The 15,073-nt window shown below is 41.4% G+C and overlaps 1 protein-coding gene across 1 annotated transcript; it reads right to left on the reverse strand.

The window, feature by feature from the left end:
* Positions 1 to 13,648: 13,648 nt before the first annotated feature.
* On the reverse strand, positions 13,649 to 14,711 carry LOC128376873 (serine/threonine-protein kinase/endoribonuclease IRE1-like). Its single transcript, XM_053336728.1, has 3 exons — positions 14,204 to 14,711; positions 13,928 to 14,091; positions 13,649 to 13,843 (listed from the first exon to the last, which is right to left on the reverse strand). Exons 1-3 carry the CDS (start codon positions 14,709 to 14,711, stop codon positions 13,649 to 13,651), a joined length of 867 nt encoding a protein of 288 aa, XP_053192703.1.
* Positions 14,712 to 15,073: the final 362 nt, after the last annotated feature.

Consider the following 15,073-nt stretch of genomic DNA (forward strand, 5'->3'; position numbering starts at 1 on the left):
AATAAACACGAAATGTTAAGAGTACGAATTGTCAACTGACAGACAGGTCTACGTTAGCTTAGTTATTTTTAGCCTTCAACCCAATGCTGACTTCATCAAGTGACTGTTTTTCCTCAATTGTTTCACGAACTTCCGTTAGCTTACTGAAGTTTGCACTGCAAGCTTTGCTCTAGTTGTCTTTAATATCCAGATATTATATCCATTTGCAGCCTCTGTGTTGGAGGAGCTACATCATCATGAGATTGTAGATAAGAAGGTTTGTATTCTTGGGCAGGTTTATATATGTTGATTATGATGAAGCTTGTTTTCTTGTTTTTCCCTCTTGCCTTTGTTCTACTTTTTCCTCCTCACCTGCTCTGCATCATCCTCGTTAGCCCTTTACCACTCCCTGTGTCTTCCACAGCCAATCACCTTGTGTCCTGTTCTCCTGTTCCACCTGCACCTCACCCCCTCATCAATTTCATTTCTATTTAAGTTCAGATTTTCAATTCAGTTTTTCTTGGAGCCTCTGGTTTTACTGCTCTCATTACAATTATACCAAAGTGAAATGAAATCAAATGAAACCCCACACTGATTACCATTTTATTTCCAGGTTACTTAGTTCAGAGGCATGTAGTGATTGCTGTGTCCTCCCATCATCTGTCCCGTGTGTTGAATAAAATAACTATGGAGAGAATTAAGTGAACGAGGGATCTTGTGCTTAAAGGATTTTTAAAAAGTGAGGCCTAGATGCATAAGAAAAACTATTACTGTGATAAAGTGATGACAGCAGTTTACCTACAGTATTACACCTGAGGCCTGTACTACGAAGCTGGATTAACATACCCAGGATATCTCTCCATTACCTGGGTTGATTTACCCAGACATTCACAATCTGGATAAGCAGTACTACGAAGCTGGTTATCAACTCAGTAATTGAACCCAGGGTTTTCCAATCTGGATCACTGCACGCTCACATACAGGGGAGGTGTTTGCAGTGTCTGACCAATCACAAACATGGAGAAACCCTGCAGAGCAGACTACTTTACCATGGAGGAGCAGACAATTATTCTTCAACAATATGAAGAATTCAAACACATTATCAGGCCAAAAGCAACTCTGTTACTGCAGCAAAAGCCAGGAAGGAATGCTGGCAGAAAATTGCAGACTCTGTTAATGTGTAAATTCATGAGATCATACAATATTAATTTATCAGACAATATAAACGGACAGCACTCTGATCACACAATGCCACTTTATTACAGCACAGACGTTTGGGGCAGATCGCTTCCTCAGTGCCCTTCCTTTCATAGAGACATTAAGTTAGTTTAATATTCAACATTCAAAATACAAACCTATTATGCGCTTCAACCATTTGAGAGAATGATGTCAAACCAACTGTATAACATACAGAATAATATCCCTCATGTGCCTCAAGGCTTATTTTACAAATATATCTTTAAGTCATTTTATTACAATTACAATAAATAAATACAGTTATTATGCTCCCTGACCCTTTGATCTCAGGATGTCAAACCAACTGTATAATATACAGAATAATATCCCTCATGTGCCTCAAGGATTATTTTTTAATTAAAAAAAAAAATTGCATCCCTAAAAACTCTTTCTCTCCTAAGCGCTCCTCTCACGATCCGCGTGTTGACAGGATCTTTTAAGAATGGGCAGGTCATTTTCTAAGAGAGCTGATTGGTCAGGAGGTGGTGTTTTTATACTCATTGATCTCTTATCCAGAACATAACCTGCTCCGGAGCAGGTTAGCCGTTCAGCATAAGTTACCATGGTGATTTAACCCGGTAAGAAGTGAACCAGGTTCGTAGTACGGAAAACCCAGGGTTAACCCTGAAGTTACCTCGATAAGAGAAAATCCAGCTTCGTAGTACAGACCTCTGATCACTTGGCAAAGAATCAACAATAGTTATGCTCTACAGACCTGAATGGTGTACACTAATGTATGCTCAGTGTATTTTTCTCTTGAACTATCAGAACATTATACAGGACTTTGATCAATGTAATAGGTTTTCATAACTTCAGAAAGGAGACAGTGCTGTGGTTGAGAAATGAAAGCGAGATTCACTAGTGTGTTGTTCTGTGGTTGCACTCGAAAAGAGGCTCTTATCACCACAGTCAATCCATCCATCAATCTTTATATAGTGACAAATCAAGTAATCTCAAGGTACATTTCACATAGAGCAGATCTAGACAGTACTCCTTTGAAATTAAAAAGACGGGGAGAACATTCCCCCATGAGCAAGACTTGTCGATTGCAGCAAGGAAAAAAATCTCAGGCAGAACTGGGCTCCAGGTGGGCAGCCATCTGCCTAGACCGGGTGGGGTTGAGGCAAAGGAGAGAGGCACAGTGACAAACAATCAACACTGGAAAAAAATAGGGGCGGAAATAGGAATCGGACATCCAAACCTCCACGAGGTCCTGACGTCAACACCCCTAGGTTTCCTGTGAGACTGGAGAGCAACCCATGAGTTCATATTAAATCTCATATTTTAGTAAAGTGGACACTAAAACAACTTAAGAAATGACTCTGCACACTGACTGGCATAATAACATAATAATAAAACAGGGAGAAAAGGGTTCTGCATACACACAGATCATTGACTTGGTGGAAACCCACCTTGGGAAATCTTGACTTCAAGATGTTTTTCCGGCTATCTGGACATGGATAAGAAGTGTAGGAAGTATTTAAATGGTTTCTGTCTCATGTCTATCATTTTCTGCTTAGCACTCAGCGACTACGACCTCATCTTCGATGGGGTGGTCCAGATGCGCGAGGGTTTTTGACATCTTCTGCAGCAAGTGGTTCTCGCACACTTCCATCATCATCATCTTCCTCAACAAGGACTTGTTTAAGGAGAAGAAAAGTACTTTGGCGGGCACTCATTTGAAGAGACAGCAGCTTATATCCTTTGTCAGTTTGAAGACATAATTACACAAAATGACACTAAGCAGATGTACACCCACTAAACTTGCACAATAGACATCAAGAATGTGCAGTTTGTGTTGGACGAGGTCACCGATGTCATCACCAAGGTCAACCTGTGGTGTGTCAGACTCTGCTAAATCGAATTGGAAATCAGGCGTTAATATTTGGGAACGTGCTATACTGATCACTTTTGTTTCTATGCTTGTTTCCACCTGCATTCTGCAAACACCTGCCCTACTTTGGCTCTGAACTTGCATGTGGGGGAAAAAGTGAGGCTCTATTGAGAGATTTTACAAAGCAAGGCATACTGGCATACAAATCCAGCCGACACATTTCTAAACGTGCCTGCTATATGCACAAGAACCAAAGGAAACTCTGTTAATTAAATCTCTAACAGCTGATATGTACATTTAGTTTTCTGTTGCATCTTCACATAGCTGTAAGCCTTAATTATATTGCTATTACTGCATATTTTAATTTTGAGTTGCAATCAAATATCATTTCCACTTTTGCATGTGGTAATGTAATAACTTTTGAATTGAATTACACCTCTTTGTGTTGAGTGAACAATATTTTTTATACTTGAGCGATATTGCTACACGTCAGTTTGTGAAGTCACATCCTGATTTTTCTGTTCAAATATGATATTAACTTAGTGGAGGTCAATAAGGAAGCCTCCTTTCTTTTCAAAGTCTTTTTGGATATAAGGAAGAAACAAAAACACACAATCATGAAAATGACAACAATAATAATAATAATAATAATAATAATAATAATAATAATAATAATGATAATGATGATAATAATAATGATGACGATGATAATAATAATAATAGCTGGAGGTCTTCTCTTTCTGTCCAAATATATTAACTTAGTGGAGGTCAATATAGAAGCCTCCCTTCTTTTCAGAATTTTTGGGATATAAGTGAAGAAATAAAAACACACAATCATGAAATCTGGGATAATAGCTTGATATAGCCAGAGGTTATTAGTTAGATCTCATCAAAGCAGATGAAGTCATGTTTTTTCTCTGCATTTAAATGAGTTCAAAATTGTATTCTTAAAGTTAAATCTGCATAGAAAACACCTGATGTCTCCTTTTGAGGTGCAACTGTCTGGTTGAGGGAGACCTAAATTAAGGGGGGCACTCATGATTAAAAGTGGATGTGTATAAAGTTAAGCATGTGAGGGGAAAAAAACAATTTAAGAATGAGTCAGCATTTCAAGCACATTTATTATCATGACATGACAACAGCCAATGAACATGGATGGACAACATATAGGGTTCATATTTGCCATTTGCCTCTGTTAGATCACATTTATGCATAAAAGTGATATTGATCTTTTTAGCTTAACAGTGTGTCAAAAGCAATAATCTATGAATGAAATGCAACAATCAATCAAACTGTTGAGCATAGCTCAGCGGGTAGAGCGCCTGCCCCATGTGTTGAGGCTACAGTCCTCGTTGCAGGTGATCCTGGTTCAAATTCTGAGCCGGGCGGTCTTATCCTGCGTGTCATTCCCCCTCTCTCTGCCTCCTGTTTCCTGTACATTAAAAATATACCCAAAAAATATACTTTAAAAAAAACAAAAAAAAAACAAACTGTTGGCATGTATGTAAATGAAATGGATTAACAGTCATCAGCAAATTATGGGCATTTATCAGATATCGGGCATAAATGGTCCAAGTAGACGACAAGAGTGACAGATTTCCACTACCGAGGTTTGGACTAGTCCTCCCCTTCCTCTCCTAATTGCAGCAGGCTTATGCTTCATGCTGTGCTCCGGGGACGAGGGACCTATTGTTACCCGACCCCCCCTTTCACACAGACTTCAGCATACTGCAAGTGAGAAAGATGGGGTGGACAGTCGTCGTGTAGTGGTGTACTCATTGCAGCAGGGTAAATGGCACTGTAAAAACCTGCTGAAATTCTTGAACTGGGGTGCTGAGATTCTCCTCAGAGGTTGCTGGAGGGGAATAGAAGGCATCTTCTGTTATAAACATTTGCTTCAGACGTGGATCCAAATTCCACCCTTGGCTTTTGGCAAATTTGTAAGCACATCCAAAGAGAGGAGGGAACGCCGAGATCACGTCAACTTCTTCAAAGTGCTTTAGACTGTAAAGAGAAATAAAATTGTATTACAATCAAAATCTTTAAGAGCTAACATATTATTATTATTAATAATAATAATAATAACAACAAATTGGACTAAAGAAAGTTTTTTTTTCTTTTTTTTAAGTAAGGTAAGTAAAAGTGCAAAGAAATCAGTAAAAATGAGGGGTAGATTTAAAAACAAATCCTTGAAGATGAATGGAAATTTGTCTTTGTGTTAAGAAAAAAAGTACAATAATCACTGTGAAAAAATGTGTTTACTTCAATAAAAAGAATAGCAAGATAATCTGAAAATATGGGATGACCTTTGTTGTTTTAGACAGAGTTTATTCTTGCTATATTAAAGGCAATTCATCTTTTTTTTCATTTAACTTACTAATGCTCTTGGGCGTTTCGTATGAAGCGCAGTAATGCAAACGCATTGTCAGTGTAACAGGGCTCTTTCTTCTTGCCATCCATCAGCTCTGTTGTCGCGGCCATCCCATGTCAAAAACTTTACCATTGGCCGCTGAATGAATGATGTAGGGTAATCTGTCTGACGCGCTGTGTCCAAAACAAAGGCATGAGGTCTGTTGCTGCGTTTTAAAGATGTTTTATTATTATTATTTTACCGGTGATCAAAAAACACTGTGACGACCTAAATCCTCTGTTGAGATGGTATTTTTGGACACAAAGAGTGTAGATGTAGCGGTCAACAGAAGTTACGGCACCCTACTCACCCACTCTGTTACAAAACAAAAGGTGAAAACCCAGCAGGTGCAGAAGATGATCTAAATTACTACTGCGCCACCCCCAGTGACGCATAGACACACCCACACACACACACACCCACACACACACCCTCACTACTACCGGTGACCAAGTGACAGGCATGCTGACCAAGTTCATCCCCTGCGCCTACATTCCGGCCCCTAATTATTATAACAGAATAATTACAACACTGAATATTCAACATGAAAACACAATAATCAAGGTAAACAATTCATATCGATATACATCCTTTTGCATTCAATGTAGTTCAATGTCCGTAGTATTTCAATGTCCTTCACTCTACAGTCTTCAAGTGTCTCTAGGCCAGAGGTTCTAGAACATACGGAGCCTAGTGTGAGAGTGATCTTTACCATCACTCTTAAAGTCACATTCAAAGTCAAGTCATGTCAAAACAAGTCATGTCAAAGTATCCATCAAGACTCCCCAGTTTCTTGAAGAAGACAAATCTTTGTGACTGGCCTGTCCAGACAGCTAGTCTTGGTCTTGATCTTTACTTGTCGCACAAGTCCTTTCTTGTCTTGAACAGCCTCAATAACTCTCCCCATGATCCAAGAGTTACGAGGTGCTGTGTCGTCCACGATGAGCACAATGTCTCCAGGAATGAAGTTGCGCTTGACTCTGTTCCACTTTTGACGTTCCTGAAGCTGCGGCAGGTATTCCATTGTCCATCTTTTCCAAAATAAATTGGATATGTACTGTATTTGTTTCCATCTGCGGACAGCATACAAGTCCTGTTTTTCAAAGAGACCAGGTGGCAAAGATGGTTGACCTTTGAGAAGCAGAAGATGGTTGGGAGTCAGAGCCTCTAGATCATTAGGATCAGTGGACGCCTTTGTTATTGGTCTGCTGTTAAGAATAGCTTCGACTTCACAGAAGACAGTGTGAAGACCTTCCTCGTCAAGAGTTTGTATTTTTAAAATGGAGTTGAGTACCTTTCTAATGGAACGGATTAGTCTCTCCCATACTCCTCCATGATGGGAGCCAGTTGGAGGATTGAATGTCCATTTAATCCCTCGCTGTAGGAGTTCCTCATGGATCTGAGAATGATTCCATTGTTGAATACATTTTTTCAGCTCTCGATCAGCGCCGACAAAGTTTGTTCCATTGTCTGAGCAGATTTCCTTGACTTGGCCTCGTCTTGCTATAAAGCGACGTAAGGCATTAATGAAGGAATCGGTATCCATTGACGCTGCTATTTCAAGATGTACGGCTCTTAAAGCTAAGCAAGTGAATAGAACTCCATACCTTTTCACATTACATCTTCCACGTTTTACATTAAATGGGCCAAAGCAATCCACTCCCACTGAAGTAAAAGGTGGTTCATCTGGAGATATCCTGTTGCGTGGCAGATCTGCCATCTGTTGACTACCAGGAACTCCTTGTACCCGTCGGCACACAACACACTTTCCCAATATCTTTCTTACAGCCACACTAGCGCCAGTAATCCAATATCTCTGGCGTAGCCTCGCCAACACATGGGCTCTACCACTGTGGCCGACTTCTTCATGAACTTGTCTTAAGATAATATCAGAGATATGTTGATCTTTGGTCAATATAGCTGGATGCTTTGCCTCTTCAGGCATGGCTGCCCGACTGAGTCGTCCCCCGACTCTCAAGACACCATCATCAAGCACCGGATTCAGTTTGTATATGTGGCTTGTCCTTCTCACATGCTCTCCCTTTTCCAGGCTAGAAAATTCCTCTGGGAATCTTTTCCTTTGACAGATTCTGATGATTTCCATCTCAGCCTCCTTCATCTCCTCCACAGTTAGAGAAACACAAAATGCATCTTTGACACTTGGTAGCTCATTTATCAGAAGACATGTCTGTTTTCTCTCATCTGTACTGGAGTGAGCTAGTAATGAATTGACCTTCTTCCTCTTCTTCCAGATACTTAGGAGTCTGTTCTTGAATCGTAAGATCCAACCCATCACCCGTTTTAGATGGTTCCAGGATGAGGTACAATTGATCAACTGAGACACTGAGTCACACTCCTCTGTGGCACATACAGCATGAACCAAGATGCTTGTTTTGACCTCAGGGTCATTTTGTCCTGGTATCATTTTCAAACCATCTGGATTTGTGGGCCACTGCTCCTCTGGCCACATCAGAAATTGTGGGCCAGATATCCAATTTGCATCCTTAAGGAATGACTCCACACCAAGTCCCCTAGAGGCAAGATCTGCTGGATTGCATGAGGTGTTCACATATCTCCACTGACCTGCATGAGATGTTTCAAGGATTGCAGACACTCTATTGGCCACAAATGCTCGAAATCTTGACGTCTCGTTTTTAATGTATTTCAGCACTGAGGTGCTGTCAGTCCAGAATACAGAGTCAAGCAGCTGCATCTGCAATTCCTTCCTCCACAATCTGTCCATGCGTGATGCAACTACTGCTGCTGTTAGCTCTAGTCTAGGAATGGTAATCGGTTTTAAGGGAGCCACCCTTGCTTTTCCCATAATAAGGACACTACATGGCTGTGCAGTTGTATTGCGCAAAAGCAAGTAGGTGACTGTCCCATAACCCACCTCACTTGCATCTGAAAAATGATGTAATTGGGCAGAGGCCACAGTTCCAAAATCCACAGGCTTAAAACATCTGCTAATCTTGAAATTTTCCAGCAGGTGGAGATCCTGTATCCATTTTGTCCACTCCATTGCAATGGATGCAGGTATTGTGTCATCCCATCCATGGCCTTTCCTACATAGATCTTGCAAAATGAGTTTGGCCTTTAGCACCACTGGCACCAACACTCCAAGTGGGTCATAAATAGAGCTGAGCACAGACAGGATCCCTCTACGAGTCAAAGGTCGATCTTGAACCTTTATCTTGAACTTAAAAGTATCAGACTGAACACACCACTGTACTCCTAGTGCCCTCTCAACAGGGAGTGTGTCATAGTTCAAATCCAGCTCTTTCACTTCTTTTGCCCTCTCTCCTTCAGGTATAGCAGCCAGCACCTTCCGACTGTTGCTTATCCACTTCTTCAGCTGAAAGCCTCCTCTGGCACAAATGGCTCGTAGATCACGATAGAGAGCTACAGCTTGAGACTCAGAAGGCACTGAAGCAAGACAATCATCCACATAAAAATTGTTCATGATGGTATCCACTATTTGCGGACTAAAGGAGTCCTTATTGTCTTCTGCACACCTTCGAAGAGCAAAGTTTGCACAACTTGGTGAGGAAGTCGCTCCAAAGAGATGGACAAGCATCCTGTACTCTTCTAAGGGTTGAGAGAAATCCCCACCAGGCCACCAGAGGAACCTTAGCAGGTTGGAATCTTTAGCTGGCACCCGCACCTGATGATACATGGCCTCAATATCTGCCATCAACACAACAGGTTCCTTTCTGAACCTGGTTATGACTCCAATCAAAGAGCTAGTCAGATCAGGTCCTTGCAGCAGTTGTGCATTCAATGATGTGCCTTGAAATGATGCAGCACAGTCAAACACCACTCTGATCTTCTTCTTTGTTGGGTGGTATACACCATGATGCGGTATGTACCATATGTTGCCACGACTGTATAGAAGATCTCTGGCAGGCACCTTTTCAGCATAACCACAGGAAATGACATCTTGCACGAAGTTAGCATAGTCTGCATGAAATGCATCATTTTTCTCAAACCTCCTTTTTAAACTCAGAATACGTTGTTCTGCTAGCTTGCGGTTATCAGGCATGCACACATCTCTTTTCTTTAGAGGTAATGCAATGCTATAGTGGCCATCTTCTAGCTTAATGGAGCTTTCAACCATTTCCATAAACTGACAATCTTCTCTTGACAGACCCAGCTGTTCATCCTGTATGCATTCTGGAAAGTCCAGTTGAAATTGCTGCTGCCACAACTCATCCAATCTCACAACTGAGATACGATTAGCAGTGATGCTAAGTTGTTCACAGTCAGCTCCACCAGTGCCCAACGGCCCATTAACAGTCCATCCCAAAATAGTCTGGATTGCATATGGTCCTCCATTCTCACTTGGAATCACCTTTGTGGGCTCAAGAGCTCTAGGTACATTCAAGCCGATCAAAAGTTCAACACCTGAATCAATTTCAGGAAGATTTACTTCATGCAAGTGTGGCCATCTGACCAGATCCTGCTGTCGTGGTATATTTCTCTCACTCACAGGCATCCTTTGCTGTGTAAAAATATCTGGCAAATCACAGTAAAGACCACTGTCCAGGCCAGCTATCTCCAGATCTGATACGATGCAACTTAGCACAATATTTTCATGACCCATAGTGCGTAACAGAATCCTGGTTCCTCTTCCTGAGATACCCAGCCGATTCATCAGACTGGTGGTACAGAATGAGGCTGAACTCCCTTGGTCCAGAAAGGCATAAGTCTCCACAATGTTTTGGCCTTTCTTAGACTTGACTTTAACTGGAACAATAGAGAGTTTACAATCCTGCTCACCGGCCCCAGTAAGACCACTAGTCTGTACTGCAACGAAAGCACTGCCCACTGCTGCGTTGGTATGAGCTGCAACTATCTGATTCTTCTCATTTTCCTTGTCCTTCGGGTGAATATGAAGCATGCTAGGATGTCTGGATCCACATATTTTACATGACAGTCGCCTCCTGCAGTCCTTACTCATGTGCCCTATGCACAAACAGCCAAAACAAATTCCATGCTCCTTCAGGAAGGCAATCTTGTCATTATGTGCTTTCTTTTCCAATAGAGAGCACAACTCCAGTGCATGTTCACCCTTGCAGTACAGGCAAACCCCTTTATCCAGTAGACTTCCTCCCTTTCTCTTATGGGTCTTTTCATCCACAGAAGTGGCTGTAGTTGCAAAGCTACTTCCTTTTTTGTGGCTATAGTTTTGACAATTCTCCCTTTTGCCACTTTTGCTTTGCACTAATTTTGGAGTATCTTGTATATTACCAAACACAGGGTCAGCTGTAATTTTCACCTGACGTTCAACAAAATCCACAATATCAGGGAAAGTAGCTCTGTGATGACTTCTTTCATGTATATCACAAGCCACCGTTCTCCATTTATCTCTTAACTTGTATGGCAACTTTTTTACTATTGTCAGCATATTTGCCGGCATATTGAGCTCAGACATGTACTGTATCTCATCCATTGCATTGCAACATCCTCTTAGAAAAAGTCCATAAGCTTGAAGAGCTTTGATATCCTCTGCTTTAATCACTGGCCATGAAAGTGCTTTGTCCATATAAGCTGATGCAATCCTTTGTTCATTTCCAAAATGTTCTTCCAACAAAGACTTTGCTTTGTAATATCCTCTATCTGCAGCCATTTGTTGACAGCTTCTCACCAGCTCTCTTGGCTGACCCCTGGTGTATTGCACCAAGAAGTGCAGGCAATCTCTTGCATCGCTTGTCTTCTCTTCTACATTGTGCTCAAAGGCTCTCATAAAGGCATGATACAGTAGAGGATCTCCATCAAACACTTGAATCTCCCGATTTGGCAAAGATGAGAGACTTTGTTGCTGCACCAACATTGCAGTTATCTCATTTTGCCTTGTCATTATAGATACCAAATTGTTGTCATCACCTGTGGCCATTATAGGAGCCTGTGTACTGCTTTGCTGAGACATTGAGAAATTTGGCTGTGCATTATGAACCACCCCGAGCTTGGTCTGTCTCTGCTGGTGTATTTGAGACTTAATATTCTCAGGTCGTTTCATTTCCATTGATTTGGTCACATAAGACTGAGGAACACTTCTGACTGAGACTGGATTCCCATGATCTTCTTGGCCATGAGGCACAAATGAATCAGCATCAGCTTTAAGAACAGTGTGGAGTCCTCTCTCCATGTAGGATTGCATACCATCAGATTTATTTGATGTGCCACCTTTCACACTACTTGAGGCTCTTAAGACATCCACCTTAGCCTTTGATGCGGCTATCTCCACTTCAAGCGCAAGTCGCTCCTTCCTTTTTCTTATTTCCTCCTCTTGTTTTTCCAGGTCATGTTTTTCCTGAAGTAATCTTTGACGAGCAAGAAGAGCAGCCATGTCAGCCTCTGCTTTAACACGGGCAGAGGAAGTTGAGGTGCGTGAAGTTTGAGATTTTGAACCATGCTTTTTGCTGCTTACATTTGAGATGCTGTCACCAGGCTTAATTTCATCCTGTGTCGGTCCAGGCAAAGCATCATGTTGCTCATCTGAATGAAGTTTATTATTAAGATGTATCTCATCCAACACCACGCTTGGAAGAGTTTCAAAATCTGTATTAGGCAGTTCTCCCAAGCTTTCTTGTCTTGAGACCAGCCTGTCACTTTCAGATAGCCATTGTTCCACATCCATAATAAACCCTTGATTATATTTATTGATGCTTGTGATCCACTCGTTTTGTTTATGCTGCTCCTCCTGAGGTATTAAAGGCATCAGTGACTCGTGCAGTGCCATTGCATCCTCCCGCAACTGCACCAAAACCCCCAGCTGATTTTGTACTTGTGTAGCATTGTCGTCATTTTCCATCAGCCTTTTCAATGCTGCGATTACACTTTTAATTTTGTTCACTATGGATTGGCGATCTTTATGAAGTCTCTCAATTTTACATGCCAAGCCCTTTTCAGAGAGAGTGACTTTTCTTTTGACTTTTCCGTCATTTACTGTCGAACCAGCATTTGATCCACTCATATTGACATCAATCAACAACAGTGCGCATCCGTTAAAACATCAGAAAACATGCGGCACAATCCACCTCCACATAAATCCTCCACATCCAACTTCGCCACTTAACAGGCATAAACGAGCGATCCACTCTTTCCACAGGTTAATTTCCAACTTGAGCCAGACAATAAGTGCATCAATCAGCAAACACAGCATGCTCTCCATCCAATATATGCAGCAGAAATCACATTCAAACTGCGTCCAAAATCCAAGCAAGATGAAACGTACAGTATGAACAAGTTACACATACCGTAGTTGCTGTGCGCTGCGGCCCATCCATAGATTCATTCATAAAATTTACTCACAGTCCGCTTCCACAGGGGCTGAGTGGTCCATCGTTTATAGTGCACAGGTAAAGCGAAGTTGACAGTTGGCTACACGTGTGAGATCCTTAGCCTCTTCTGTTGACAATGTTGTCGCGGCCATCCCATGTCAAAAACTTTACCATTGGCCGCTGAATGAATGATGTAGGGTAATCTGTCTGACGCGCTGTGTCCAAAACAAAGGCATGAGGTCTGTTGCTGCGTTTTAAAGATGTTTTATTATTATTATTTTACCGGTGATCAAAAAACACTGTGACGACCTAAATCCTCTGTTGAGATGGTATTTTTGGACACAAAGAGTGTAGATGTAGCGGTCAACAGAAGTTACGGCACCCTACTCACCCACTCTGTTACAAAACAAAAGGTGAAAACCCAGCAGGTGCAGAAGATGATCTAAATTACTACTGCGCCACCCCCAGTGACGCATAGACACACCCACACACACACACACCCACACACACACCCTCACTACTACCGGTGACCAAGTGACAGGCATGCTGACCAAGTTCATCCCCTGCGCCTACAAGCTCGACCAAGTCCGCTGGAAACTATAATGCCAAATGATAGTTGAGATTATAAAACTGATAAAGTGAACTTCAGAAATACAAACTAGTGGGATTCTTAATATCACCTTCATTTTCCATCCTCTAAAGTATCCAAGCGGAGCATAAGCCTCCAGTGAAGAGATGGAGGCCTGGGAAGCTCTTTTATACGTTGCCACCTTGTCCATCTTTCCAATATTTATCAGGTACTCCAGTTTCCTGAAAAGAATTTGTACATTTAAGAAGAAAAAAAAAGTAACTCAAAAACTGTAAAAAAAAAACCAAAAAAAAACTTTTTAATTTATCTGAATTCATTCACTTTTTAGGGGACCAGAGGAAGGGATGGTTCAAGCAGTCTTGCACTCCAGGTCTGTTGTTTGGATTCATGTCAATCATCCACTCAATAAGGTCCTTAGCCAGCTCGTCCAAATTGTACTTATTTTCATGAATACTGATATGAAATTGATGTTGTCCTCTGGAGAGGACATAATCAATCAGTATCCCGGCAGCCTTAAGAGGGAGCAGAACAGTTTTATTATTAGATGATTTTTTCATGTAATCACTGATAAAAATCTGTAAAGCAGAAAAACTAACCTTTATATCAGTGCTCCAGTTGAGCGGTCTGTTGTCTTCTCCGGTCAAAGTCTCGTTGGCCATCCAGTTTTTTGGTTCTGCGCGGCCTGTGTACAAGGTTGTTTCTTCATCAGGTGACCAGCGACATAAGCCAAAGCCAGCCAGTCGCACCCTTCCGGTAACATCTGCAAGATAATGAAGAGCACAACCAGTGGGGAAAAAGACAGTTAACAAAATTAATTAAAATGTTGTTATACACTTTCAGAATTTCAACGTTTATTTATTAACTTGTCTTACCAATCCAAAAATTCTGTGGCTTGAGATCCCAGTGGAAAATTCCCTGATCATGAAGTACTTTCAGAGATTTGAGGATGGAGCACACAATTTGATATAGCTGATACTCTGGACAAACCCTGATGTATTCATCCAGTGTGTGTTCAAACAGTTGAACACAAAGATAACCAAACTGGTCATCCTCTACAAATTCAATGTATCGTGTAATACATGGATAATCTAACCCTGGAAGTCTCAGAATGTCTGCCTCGTTCTTAAGACACTGATAGTTATTCAATTTAGAAATTCTCTTTATAGCCACTTCCGTGCCATCAGTTCTCAGCCCTAGGAAGATTTCAGAGCCATCTATTCCCTTAGCGATGCAGAATTCTGCATCATCAATATAATTAATACCTTCGATCGTTTTTGTAGCTTTACCAGCCCTAAAAATCTTTTCTAATTTTCCCCCCCACCTGTTACTGATTTTAACCCATCTGCGGTTGATGGTGTATGAGTTCTGCTCGTTTGCCATCTTGTTGTCAGAATCTGTGGAAAGACAAAAACATATTTGATGCCATACAAAATATGTCAATGATTAGCAACAAACATTGATTTTGATGCATTCTTTTTTGTTCAGTGTCAGATTTAAAACTAAAACTAAAAACTAAAAGGTCCCTGTGTGTTCCTTAGGGACAAAAATGTCCCAATTGAAACATAGGGTTGTGGGTAGTGGGGTGGGTGGCTGGGCTGTCATTGGGCGAGAGGCAGGGTACACATATCTAGAGACAAACAACCATTTACACTCACATTCACACCTGCGGGCAATTTAGAGTCTCCAATTAACCTAACCTGCATGTTTTTGGTCTGTGGGAGGGAGCCAGAGAGAACCTACAC

This window comes from Scomber japonicus, chromosome 17 (genome assembly GCF_027409825.1).
Source record: "Scomber japonicus isolate fScoJap1 chromosome 17, fScoJap1.pri, whole genome shotgun sequence".
NCBI lineage: Eukaryota > Metazoa > Chordata > Actinopteri > Scombriformes > Scombridae > Scomber > Scomber japonicus.

What these genes read in the sequence shown, in the direction of transcription:
- LOC128376873 (XM_053336728.1), bottom strand. Translation starts at nt 14,711, where the DNA reads ATGGCAAACGAGCAGAACTCATACACCATCAACCGCAGATGGGTTAAA. An exon ending in GCCACAGAATTTTTGGATTG is followed by an intron (nt 14,092 to 14,203) that starts GTAAGACAAGTT and finishes ATTATCTTGCAG; the next exon opens with ATGTTACCGGAAGGGTGCGA. An exon ending in ACTGGAGCACTGATATAAAG is followed by an intron (nt 13,844 to 13,927) that starts GTTAGTTTTTCT and finishes CTCCCTCTTAAG; the next exon opens with GCTGCCGGGATACTGATTGA.